Source organism: Gossypium hirsutum, chromosome D10 (assembly GCF_007990345.1).
Source record: "Gossypium hirsutum isolate 1008001.06 chromosome D10, Gossypium_hirsutum_v2.1, whole genome shotgun sequence".
Lineage (NCBI taxonomy): Eukaryota > Viridiplantae > Streptophyta > Magnoliopsida > Malvales > Malvaceae > Gossypium > Gossypium hirsutum.
The window spans coordinates 18,739,244-18,752,610 of NC_053446.1; the positions used below are offsets into that span (position 1 = coordinate 18,739,244).

The following is a 13,367-nucleotide window of genomic DNA, read 5'->3' on the forward strand; positions in this document are numbered from 1 at the left end:
TTTTCACCCTTTTAACTTGTATTGTTAGTCAAATAATCCAAAATGGATAAAAAAGTTAATATCTGTTAATTTTGTTGACCATCCACATGACAGTTGACATATATGTCACGTAAGCAATTAATTTATTTTTTAAAATTAAAAATATTAAAAAATATTTTTTTATAATTTATATTAAATTTATTAAAAAATTAATTAATTACTAACATAGTATTCACGTGACAAGCTATGTGTATGCCACATCAACAATTAGATGTTTAAAGGTTAAAAAAGACTAAAAATTAAATGAGGACTAAAATGATTTTTTATTAAAGTTGGAAGGCCAAATTAGTCCTTATGCGTTTAATATTATAATATTAGATCGGAGGTTTACTACTAGGTATATATATGTACATCTGTGCATCGCCTAGAGTTTTATTTACTGCTTTCTACCCTGAAATTGGCCTCCAAGGATTGCAGCCGCCCCAGCCACAATGCTCCCCAAAGCTTACAGAACCAGCTCAATCGACTGGAAGCCGTCTCCGGTTGTCGCCCTTGCTACCAGCCCCGACGGCTCCCAGGTTGCGGCCGCTCGTGATGATGGCTCCCTCGAGATTTGGCTCGTCTCTCCAGGCTCTGTTGGCTGGCATCATCAGCTGGTACCGTCAACTCTTCCATGTTATTACTCTATCTTTTTCGTTTTAGTTCAGTTTAATTTATTGGTGGCTTTGTGTAGACTATTCATGGGGATTCTACTTGTCGAGTTTCCTCGCTGGTGTGGTGTTGCGTTGGTTCAAAAGGCCCGTCTCCTGGCAGGTTGTTCTCCTCGAGTATTGATGGCTCAGTCTCGGAATGGGATCTTTTCGACTTGAAGCAGAAGGTTACTTTTCATTCTTTTTCCTCGCTTTTGCCATTTGTGGTATTCTCTATTGTATTAACCTATTGGTTAAATCCAGCGGGGTTTATTGGATGATTCCAACCTCTCCAACCTCAATGAAACATTTATATTAATTACTTATGACCTTTTTGGATAATGAGATTGTACCCGAGTTCTGAGTCCCTCTCTTATCATTTTCTTCCGGTTGCCTTAGTGTTGGCTTAATTGTTTATGTTGGTTGAAGTATGAGATACTGTTATGATCCAATGAGAGTGATATATGGTTATGTAGATTTGTTGATAGACTCCCATTGAATGCGTTTCTTTATTTCTTCCTTTCTTTCACATTACCCTTCTAGTGTGCAAGAAGCTTTGAATAGAAGTTATCTTGTATTCATTGTTTATTTATGTTATTAAACCCTTATGCAGATTTTGCTAGAGTCAATTGGAGTTTCAATCTGGCAGATGGCTGTGGCACCGATTAATAGACTGCCAACTCATGAAGAGACTAGGTCTCAGAATTTTGGAAATGGTTATTTGAATGATAAATATGAATGCGATGATACTGATGATGATGAAAACTGTGAAAGTGAAGATGTTTCAGACTCAGAACAAGTTTATCAGAAACTAGTTATGGAAGATAGATGTGTAGCAATTGCTTGTGATGATGGAGCTGTGCGAATGTACACTATTTCTGATCTTGATAAGTTAATCTACCAAAAATCATTGCCTAGGGTTAGTGGTGAGATATCTACACCTGAGCAAAAATTCTTCCAAGGTTATTGCTTTTAGTTTTACTCGGAGCTTATAGGTGCTATTTGCCTATTTGCAGGACGTGCTCTAAGTGTGACCTGGAGTCATGACTCAAATAGGATATATTCAGGGAGTAGCGATGGGTAAGTTTGTCTTTAAGTGAATATGCTGCATGTTATTTTATGACAACGGTTGATTCATACGGTAATATGATAATTCTGGGAATGCTTGCTTATTAATTTCTCATTTTGATTGATTTTATATCATTAATTTCAATTCCACTGATCTTCTATGTAGGGATGGTAATGTAGCGGGGTGGAGTTGGGGATTGGCTCTTCCACTTCTGCCCCCGTCTTGCATGGATTTTGAAAATATCCATCTCGATGGATAACTGTTAGATTAATAACGGCTCCACACTGCTTTCACTGCTCTACCCCATTTTTTACTAGTTATTTTTAAGTAAATATTGTGTAAATTGTAATAGTTCCTTCATGATATAATCCATTAGTATGTATAACATGCATTTATATAATGAAAGTATATATAAGATTTGTATACATATGATTTTCGTATGTATACATATGTCTATATATACTAAAAGTATAAAAGGGATACAGAGAGTATTTTTAGGGTAAAATATTAATTTTAAAGGTGGTGAGGAGGGGGGCAAGCTTTTTCAGAAACTGCTGCACTCGATTGCCCATCTCCACTTTCAGAAAAAAAAAAAACAACTCACCATTTGGAGTAGATGAATGCTAAATCCCTGAGACAGATATGGTTTTGCCATCCCCACTTCTATGAGCTGATGGTGCATGCTTTACAGTGAAATTGCTCTTATTTTATCCAATTTAATCTTGTCTAGTGTGGTAACATCTGCGCTAACTTTCTTGCAGGTTAATTAGATGCTGGAATGCTGATTTGGGTCATGAAATTTTCAGAAGTGTAGTAGGTCTTGGAGGTTTGGGCAGTGGGCCTGAGCTTTGTGTATGGTCATTACTTTCTTTGAGGTATATGTTGGATTGTCTATCTCAATTGATCGTGCACATAGTTGCATAATCTGGTGAAATGTATAGGGTTGTTGCATTATCAATGGTTAATGCGTTTTCGTTTTGATAGTTGGTTTATTTGTTAAATTCAGGTGCGGAACTGTTGTTAGTGCAGACAGCACCGGATCTGTTCAGTTCTGGAATGGTGATAATGGGACTCTTCTTCAGACACATTCTACCCACAAAGGTGATGTGAATGCCTTGGCAGCATCTCCAAGGCAGAACAGGGTATTTTCTGCTGGGTCTGATGGACAGGTATGAATGGCAACGAGTGGATTTTTTTTTTTGGGGGGGGGGATGCTCTATGCTCGTTTTCTTCTAAGGCCAAAATATTAAAAAAAGGAAAGAAAATAATAGGTGTTTTTCTCATTTTCTACTATAAACCTGTGCTTTTTTTATTGAAATCGTCTTCATCATATTGTTAAATTTAATCTTGGTCCTTGTCACTGATGCTTACTGTGTTGTAACATTTTATAGGTTATTCTTTATAAGCTTTCCAGTGAGATGCTTCAGTCTCGTAATGACAAATCTTCTTATGAAATGTTGAAGAAATGGGTGTTTGTTGGTTCTGTAAGGGCTCATACCCATGATGTCAGAGCCTTGACAATGGCAGTGCCTATATGTTCTGAAGGTCTGTTCATGTTTTTGATTTCTAGTCTATATATTGTTTGATTTCTTTCATTAAAATTTTGAGCTTTCATTTTTTCTGCTCAATTAGCCAATTCACACACTTCTTGATTTTAAACATTTTTCCCTAATTTCTAGGTTCTTTATCTGATGAGGCAAAAGACTTGCAAGACGAAAAGAGGAAAAAAGTAAAAAGAATCCGAACTCGGGAGAAGAAGCCCCTCAATTTTAGTTATGGTAAATGGGCTCATTTTGGAGTTCCCATGCTTGTATCTGCTGGTGATGATGCGAAGCTTTTTGCCTACTCTGCTATGGAGTTCACTAGGTTCTCCCCACATGATATTTGCCCTGCACCTCAGAGAGTTCCAATACATCTTGTCACTGGCTCAAGGTTCAACCAAACTTCTTTTCTCTTTGTCCAGGCTTCTTGTTGGTTAGATGTACTCTCTGTTAATGCTCCTGATGGGGGTTCTGGCCCATATGGTGGTCTGGTGACCACTAATATAGTAGCTCGGGTTAAGAGTAAGGCAGGTCGAAAAATCATTTGCAGTGCAATGTCTAACTCAGGGGAGTTTTTTGGTTATTCTGATCACATCAGACCTAGTCTATTTGAACTAAGTAGGCAAGCTGGCCAAAGTACATGGACCATTAGTAAAAGGCAACTTCCTCAAAAACTTCCATCTGCACATTCTATGATTTTTACCTCTGATGGATCACGGTTGCTGATAGCAGGGCATGATAGAAGGATCTATGTAAGCCTCTACCTTCATGGCTTTCAATGTATTATCCTTACTGTAATTTTTAAATTGTCAATTTTCACCCTAAATTACCTATTTCATTATTTATTTATTTTTAGGCTAGTGGAATGAGTATTTCCATCCACTGAAACAAGTTTTTGTCTTTCACCTCTTTTCTAGTGGCTTAAGTGGATTACTTAAGCAGAGATTTTCAACGTCAAACTTGGAAATTCAGATTTCACCTCTTGAAACATTATTTTGTCGGATTTATAACATTTTACCCAAGCATGTAACATAATCTGAATTATGTTAATGTGCACCCAACCTAGTATACTTGCTTATTGTAACATAATCTGAATGAATGGAGCAGACAAGGATAATAACTTACTCTTTGATCTTTGATAATAACCTCGATAAAACATAGAAAATGTGAGTTCAGAAACTGCATTTCTGTGATCTTTGATAATAACTTACTCTTGGTTTTATAGGTTGTGGATTTGGAGAGCTTGAAACTTCTGCATACCTTCATTCCTAGTCGTCAGGAGCATGAGAAGGAAGGGCCCCCTGATGAGCCTCCCATAACAAAAATGTTCACAAGTTCTGATGACCAGTGGTTAGCTGCTATCAACTGCTTTGGAGATATATATTTATTCAATCTGGAGATACTGAGGTAAGAAATAACATATGAGACAATTCTTAAATTGGTATTACGTAATACCTGTCTAGTTGATAATGCCATTTCAAATACATGATTAATCATTTATGTCTATGAGATGAGGAAGGTTGAATATTTTATGATTTTTTGTTGCTTTGTTTTCCTTTTGATTAAGCTTTGTTTCTCTGGACTAGGCAACACTGGTTTATATCAAGATTGGATGGTGCCTCTGTTACTGCCGGTGGCTTTCCTCCTCAGAGAAATAACGTGCTTATTATCACAACATCCTCAAACCAATTCTATATATTTGATGTGGAAGCTAGACAATTGGGAGAATGGTCGATGCAGCATTCATTTACTCTTCCCAGAAGATACCAAGAATTTCCTGGGGAGGTTATTGGGTTATCTTTCTGCCCTTCATCATCCTCCCATCCATCAAAATCGACATCTCTTGTTGTTTACAGTGCAAGGTGCTAATCTTATACTGTTTGCTTCATGATGCTGCAGTGATTTAACATGTCCTTTTTTACTTGCATTGTAGCCGTATCTTAAAATATATACTGACCATTATGGTTAACAAGACCAAGTTAGGGCACACCTGATGCATATAGGTGCTTTATTTGTACTGTTTTATCACGAGTCTTCACTTCCCAGCAATGGTTCTTACACTTAGTCCTGGTTGCCTGCTGGTCCCTTCCACTCCCATGTGTGCTAACTAATATTTTGCTAACATGTTATCTTAAAACTGACAACCTACCGCCAAATGTTTGGGGCAGATAAAGTGTTGTTTCTTTTAATTGCTTTAGGCATTTTGGAGATGTGGTAAATTTAGGGTCCTTCCATAATTTTAAGGCATATATGCTTTAAGTTTAACCACTTCAGTGGGAGACACGGAGTTGAATTATTATTATTTTGCATGGCCTGGAAAAATTCCGTTTTATGAGTGCTTATTTATTTATTTATCATTAAGCATTTTAATGGATGGAAGTTGTAAGTGCAGGGCAATGTGTTCAATTGACTTTGGAAAGGCAGTAGATGAAGATGATGAAAGTCAGTTGGTACATGAAGCATTGTTGAAGCTTCAAGGCTCTATCACCAATAAGAAATTGAAATATTTGTTGATAGATGGTCGTCAAACAGAGTCAAAACATACTAGTAGAAAAAATAATTTTGAGATAATTGGTTTTAGAGACCCAGTTTTATTTATTGGACACCTTTCTAAAAATTCCATCTTGATGGTAGACAAACCATGGATGGAAGTGGTTAAATCTTTTGATACTACCCCTGTTCAGAGACATATATATGGGACATAACTTCCTGTGGACGAAAGGATGTTCATCACTTGAGTGCCTTGTTGGGAGAAGAAAAAAATGCAGCATCCAATTCCCCCATTTGGGGTCCCACTTTAACGTTTACTATATGTTGTTACAATGGGGATGGTAGGGTTGGGGGATCAAAAGCATTGTGTTGTGTATTGTACTCAATTTTTGTTAACGAGCTAATATTAGTTTTTCTTTTTCTTTTTCAATCCTTGATTGATAGGTTTATACTTTACCCTTACTGTTGTTGTAGCTGCAAAGTAGAAAGGCATCAACACTAATTTCAGAGTATTCTTAGTGTTTATTTTTCAAGCACACAGAATTAAGCACACTTACAATTCTAAACCTTGACTAAACAACTAATCAAAAGCAAATTTATGCAGGCCATAGTTTCAGATTGCAGCGTAAGGTGGCAAAATAACCGCTTCAAGTTGGAATTTTTTTAGTTAATTGAACCAAACATCTCAAACTAGATCATCATTTTAAATTGGTCTTCAAACTTTAAAATGTTTTAATTGCATCTCAAACTATTAATGCTCTAAAATTTTAAAAAAAAAATTAAATATTATAAAAAATAAATGTCTTAAAACTATTGGTTTTGAGGTTTACTAGGCTTACAAAACTAGTATCCAATCTTTTTTTTTTCAATTTTATTTAGTTTTTAATTTTACAAATTATGCAATAACATTTTACTTTTCTTTAAAATTTTTATTTTAAATTATATCACATAAGATTTAAATTAAATATTTTAATAATGTAATGACATAATTGATAGTTGAAAGATGTAATTAAAATATTTTAAAGTTTAGAACCAAATTTAAAATAAAATTAGATTTACTCTATTTTTATTAGTGTTATAAGTTAGAGAGAAACTAAGAGATACACAAACCCTAGCAAGAGTTCTGAACCTACCTATGAAAATTGGAGTGAAGATATTGGGTGTGTCGAGTTGTTGAGAAAAAAAGTGTGGTTTATTTATTTATGTTATTGATTTGGTATTATTTAATTGAGTCAATACCAACTCATATTATGTGTTTATTTATTTATATAAAATAGATCAATAAAGATATAAAGTAAATTCATATTATGTGAAGTAATTTTGGGTGGAATAATAATCTTTTGTATTTCTTTTCTTTCCTTTTATTTTACTCTGCTCCACCTACATTGAAGTGTCATATTGTAGCTGGTTTTGGGCATGGGAGCTTTTATACTTCGAGCGGACCCAACTTGTCTCATTATTCTTTATGTTGTACTTTTGTATTATTTTTAACTTTCGCATAACTCAACTCAACTCAAAATAAATAAAAAAAAGTTCTCCTAAACCAAATGAAAAGCAAGCAATCTTTTTTTAAAAAATTAACAATTTATGAGTAAGCATATTATTAATTTTATGAAAGACTTTTTTACAAAAAATCAAATGTTAAAAGAGATCTCCCCAAAATTGGAACTCCTACTATACAATACCATATAAAAAAATCATACCTAAGATTTTGGTGTCAAAATTAAGACTTATTCTTGAGGATATTATATCCCCTTTTCATAATGCATTTATCAAGGGCACAAAAATATAAGACAATGTGATTCTAGGAGCTGAAATTTTGAGAAAATTGTAATATTTCATATTTGATCTGGTTGTAAGATCCGAAAGTGTGATGTCATAATATGTTGCTGAAGCAACTCAGGCCATCTTATTACATAACCATAAAATTTAGTTCATAATTATCAATCAATTCAATTTAAACATCAATCTTACTCATACATATGCATTCGTAATGTTTAGGATCAATTCATCGTGTTTCAAGGTTATGCAGGGTCAAATTTAGAATTAGGATTTTAATCTAACTCAATTGTCAAATTTGTCTTGAGTCAGGGAACTTCATGTCTTGAGACAAGTCTTATTTTATTTTTAAAATTTTTAACTTCGATGTCAATATATATCGAGACACTAGAAGCAGTGTCTCAAGGCAAGGTCCCTCATGTCTCGAGACACGATTAATGGAATTGTGTGTGCATGTAAAGTGATTAGGTAACCTGTTATAGTGGGATTATGGGCTAATTCTTATATAAATAGGATGAAAGCTTAACGGAGAAGGACTTTATTTTTTTCATTTCTCCGTTCATCCTTGTTCTTTCAAGAGAAAACCAGGGTGTGTTCTTAGCTATGTAAAGAGTGTAACAACCCGATTTTTAACGGTACCAAAAACGATAGCTTTGGAACTTTGTTTTCCGATGATTGAATTAGTAAATATTATTTATTAATATTTACAAGGTTATTACCATAGTATACTGAATTCTAGTATAATAATTTTAGTTATTGTATAAGTGAATTGAATTTTTGTTAGGTAATTTTGCAGAATTAGTGATTAATTAAGGTATAAGAACTAAATTGTAAAAACTGTAAAAGTCAATTGCTATTGAATTTTATTAGCTAAAATGCATAACTAATAATTGTTTAAAGTTTTAAGTGGCAATTTATCACGTTTTAATATTAATCGATGGTTACTGTCTTTATTTAAGCAAAATATATGTTTTAATTAAATTTAAAAAATTGATAAAATATAATAAAACATAAGAAAATGAAAGTGGACATCTTCACTTTCTCATTTCTCTTCACCGAATGCTTAAACTAAAAAGGATAAGCCATGGTTGTTTGCCTCAAATTCTTTCAGGTAAAATTTTCAAAATCGTTTCTTGTAATATTTATGTTTTTGAGATCATTGTAGTTTAATTTAGTTGGCTCGGGTACTAAATCGTAAAATTGTTAAGTTTAGAAATATTACTATTGATGGTTTTTCATTTCTTTTTCTGTTAGATAGCTTGGGTATAAGCTTAGATTTGATTATGGACTAAATTGTAATGTGAATTTTGTTCGTTTTGAACGTAGGGACTAAAATGAAAATATTTTGAAATTGACATAAAATTTCTGTAAGTTTTGAATTTAGCGGGCTGTACAGGAATGAAATTGAAATCGAATTAAAAAACAAAGCTTAAAATTTAAAGATATAGCTATTTCGATTTTAGGGACTAAATTGAATAAAATGTGAAACTTTAGGGAAATTCTGTAATATGAAATAGAATTGATATATTGTTGTAATACGTTGTTAAACGATGTTAAGAATTGATAAACTGAAATGAATTATTATAGATCAGGATTTGGATAAATTAGATGATAATCGATAAGTAGAAGAAATTATAGATTAGTCCTCAACTTCTCATTAGTTGTTGTTTTCAAGTAAGTTTATATGAGACTTACTTTATTAATTCATAATATATTTGTATTATTTTGTATTGCTTTCTAGCTTGAATTGCTAAGTATATATATATTGTTGTTGACATCAAATGGACTAGATCAGAAAAAAATATAAATATGAATATGCACACACTATGGAATGAATGGGAAAATGGTTATATGATTGGATATTTTTTACATGATGATATTATATGGCTTAAAATGTATATGATTGCACTTCAGTGCCCCTAATTGCACATTCGTGCCCTTGATTGTACTCTGGTGCCCCTGATTGCACTCCGGTGCCCTTGATTGCACTTTAGTTCCCTCTAATTGCACTTTTGTGCCCTTTATTTGCACTCCCGTGCCTCTGTATGCATTTCGGTGCCCCTGTTTGTTTTATCGATATTCCTCGAGATAAATGAACGGTAATAGAGAAATGATTTCAATACAGAATAATACATACATGTCTATGATTTAATGATGTGTATATGATGATAACTTACCGTAAATGTATGTGTATTGTTATCGAAAATACGGAAAGCGAGTATATGGCTACAGAAATTGAAAATGGATTGAATATTAGGAATAAGGCTCATTTTTCACAACTCGTGTGAGTAATCTTATCTCGTGTGTCTGAAGGATATTTATTAGAGCTCTCCGGGCAATAAACAAGTTGTGAAAGTGAATTGGTATAAAGGTTAAAAAATGTATTAAATGTTGTACATGAATTGAGTATGGTATTTGTGTTTCAATTCTTGAGTATATTAATTGTCAGGTAAGTTCGTGTGATCTTTATTTGGACTAGTATTTGTTTATGCTATGTTGTATGTTTATAACTTATAATTAAATCATTATGAAATAATGAATTGGCTGTGAAGGACTAAGTTGTGAAATGTTATTTGATTATTGAAAATTATGGTCCATGAAAATGTATATGGATATGTTACATGATGTATAAGTAAACTAAAAATTTGATTATTTCATGGAATGCATATGAAAGTAACAAGATACCAAAAGATTTCTAAATTTAGCTTCATTATGTTTCCATTGCTTAATTGTTAATTTATTAGGGTAAGTTAAGTGAATTTCATATGGATTTACTAAGCATTCATAATGCTTATATTTTTTTCTTTTTTGTCTCTGTATAGGCCATTTCATGGAACGCATCGGTTGGGTCAACCCAGAGCTCACACTACCTAGCCTTTGATTCGATAGTCTTTTCTTTATTCTAGACTCGATTATATGGCATGTATATAGGTTTGGTTTTGATCAAGTGTTTTTGTGTTTAGATGATGAATTTGGAAAGTTAATGTAATGGTTTATATGTAATGTTGACTTTAAAGGTTTATATGGTATGCTTTGATGTCATGAATGGTATATATGCCTAGTTGATGTGTTCATGGTTTTGAATCAAGAACGAGTTTAATTATAGGTGATGTTTGAATGAAGTGTTAAGGCATGAATGTTAAAAGACATTTTCTAAGTTAGAGACCTATATGGTCAAGATTGATAGATGTTAAGGTATGTTTTGGCATGATTGAAGGTTAGACTTGGTAAGTTTATCATGGCAAAATGTACAATAGCAATATAGGCTATTATGCATGATTGAACCATATGAATGGAACATTTTAGTATCAAGTTTAGTTGGATATTTTGGTAATGTTTATAACTTGTTTGTGATGGTGCCAATGTGGCATATGGTTAGGCACTATTAAGATAAGATGTTACGTGACTTGTTTTAGCTTGGTTTTGCGGTGTTTAGAATAAGGTTACAAGTTGTCTATCTGTACTTGAAAGTTACCTTAATGTTCGGCTTGATTCAATTACCAAAATTACATATTGTGGTGTCACGCAGTTAGCCACACAGCTGTGTGTCACACACGGGATTGTGACACGACCGTATGCCATTGGGAAATAGGTTGCATTTAGGTCACACAGTTTTCGATTGTTACACAAGCTGGCCACACACCCGTGCGAGTACTATAGTTATGGTAAGTCATATTACCACACGGTCACAGTGAGTTACACGTACTAGTGGCTTTTCACTACTATTATCACTCCCTTTGCAACTATGAGTATCACAAGTCATTGTGAAATCTTGAAAACTACACAACACTCAAGAAAGAAAAATTAAGCAAGCATCATCGTTATTCAGCCAGAAATGAAATCAAATTCTCAATGAGGTAAGAATTAATCTTGTGAGTTTTTTTAAAGTGTTTATATTAACTAATCAGAATGTGTGAGAATAGAACAAGCACAGCAAACCTAGTGGCACTAGGAGTCCAAAATTGGCTAGACACCAAAGAAATGTGTTACACGAAGGAAGGAATATGCAACGTGTTTAAACCTAATAACACAAGAAATAATAAAGTGCTAGAATGCATAAAGAAACAATAAAAAATAATAAAAAAATGAAATCCTAAGGCTAAGAGATAATGAAAATCGCTAAAACCCAAGAACTCAAAAATTACAGAGTAACATGACAAACTTCGTTTGAGGTGCTCCTGATTTTCAAAAATTATGAAATTTAAACTAGAGGCTCCTCAAATAATGTAGATTTGATATGGAAAGTTTCTGTACAAAATTCAACCCATAAAATATTTTTAAAATTTTTCTTTATTTTTCTATTTTTTCCTCTTTGTTGGTATTTTTTGTGGAAAATATTTTTTAATATTCTAAGAGAGTTTCAAGAATTAGTATGTAAAATTTTAGATCATTTGGAAAATATTTACCCACTGAAAAATAATTTTTTTCAAAAAATTTCTAGGAAAAAAATTGTTTTAAGGTTGTTTTGCTGAAAATTAATTTATAAAAACACAAAGAACACCCAAAACACCTAAGAAATTGATACCAAATGATATGGGCACATGCAGAATAGGATCGCAAGTTTGTCCAAGTCACGAATTTGGCCTAGGGCTCTAGACGAATAAAGGAAAATTTGGAGTTTGACACCACCTAAAACGCGAACAAATCCAAGTCAGATCTAGAAATTAAAATGGCAGCAACTAAAACAAGTAATTAAGGTAGAAAAAGAACAAAGAATCCAAATCAAATTAGGGATCTTGAGAGAGAATCCAATTCAACTCTGTTGGGACTTGTACTTGATGAGTTCTAGACAAACTAAAGTTGCCAAGATGAGAAAAAAAAGAACTATGAACATATCTAAACAATAAAGCAAAGAATCGAATGAAAGCACAAGATAAACAATAGAAAAGAGTTGACCAACAAAGAACAATTAAACCTAGGTGTTTTAGAGTGATTTGGGTCATTCTTAATGAAAGTTGTTGAATGGAGATATGAACAAAAGAAACAAAACAAATTAGTAATTAAACAAATTGAATGAAAAAGAAACCTAATTGAAAGAAAGAGAGGGGCGACTAGAAAAGAGTCCAAGAATGATCAAAATTAGGGTTTCTTGAGTGAGAAGAAACCGTTCTTGAACTTCAAAGAAGTCCCCAACTAGATCTGGAAGCAAGGAAACAAAATAGTTTATTAAAATGAAGAACTAAGCAAAATAAAAATGGTTTTGTAACAAAAGATTTAAAACAACAAGAAAAGAAAAGAAATCATATTTTTTTGATTGATTCTTGATGTACTAAGGTGGGAGAACATCTTTTCTTGATGACTTATGACCTGGAATTAAATAAATCAAATATTAGAATAATTAAACAAGAACAAAACAAAATAACAAAGAAAAGAAAGAAGATAGATGGAAAAAATGGAAAGTAGGGTGTAAAAGTTCTAAGGAGCCCTGAAAACAATATGGATCTACAGCCCCCTTCAAAAGACTCTAATTTTCCCTCCAAGAAAGAATACATGGCAAGAAAAAACTTAAAGATGATTCCCACAATCTGAAAATATTGTTAAAACTCTTCTAAAAGAAAACTTAAGAGAAATTTTTAAAGAGAAAAACTTAAAGGAGAAAAGTTACTAAAATGAATGAATACAAGAGGGAGGGGGGGCGACACACCCTATTTATAACCTACCAACCCCTAACTAATCTCCTAAATTTAAGGAATGTGATAAGTATGTCAACTAAGCATGACAACTCATTAACTAACTAACTAACTAACTAACTAACTAATTAACATGTGAAAATAAATCTAAGTGTGGAATTGAATGGAAAATTCGTCTAAGGGTCTAAAT

General features: G+C 32.9%; 1 protein-coding gene across 1 annotated transcript; it reads left to right on the plus strand.

The window, feature by feature from the left end:
- Positions 1–405: 405 nt before the first annotated feature.
- Positions 406–6,198, plus strand: LOC107914519 (WD repeat-containing protein PCN). The gene is made up of 11 exons (XM_016843459.2): positions 406–635; positions 713–856; positions 1,282–1,594; positions 1,685–1,748; positions 2,499–2,612; positions 2,744–2,906; positions 3,129–3,282; positions 3,417–4,030; positions 4,504–4,685; positions 4,865–5,140; positions 5,671–6,198. Exons 1-11 carry the CDS (start codon positions 471–473, stop codon positions 5,981–5,983), a joined length of 2,502 nt encoding a protein of 833 aa, XP_016698948.2. The 5' UTR covers positions 406–470; the 3' UTR covers positions 5,984–6,198.
- Positions 6,199–13,367: the final 7,169 nt, after the last annotated feature.

Coding starts and splice junctions, on each gene's coding strand:
- LOC107914519 (XM_016843459.2), top strand. CDS start 471: ATGCTCCCCAAAGCTTACAGAACCAGCTCAATCGACTGGAAGCCGTCT. Junction 1,749..2,498: donor TATTCAGGGAGTAGCGATGG/GTAAGTTTGTCT, acceptor ACTTTCTTGCAG/GTTAATTAGATGCTGGAATG. Junction 2,907..3,128: donor CTGCTGGGTCTGATGGACAG/GTATGAATGGCA, acceptor AACATTTTATAG/GTTATTCTTTATAAGCTTTC.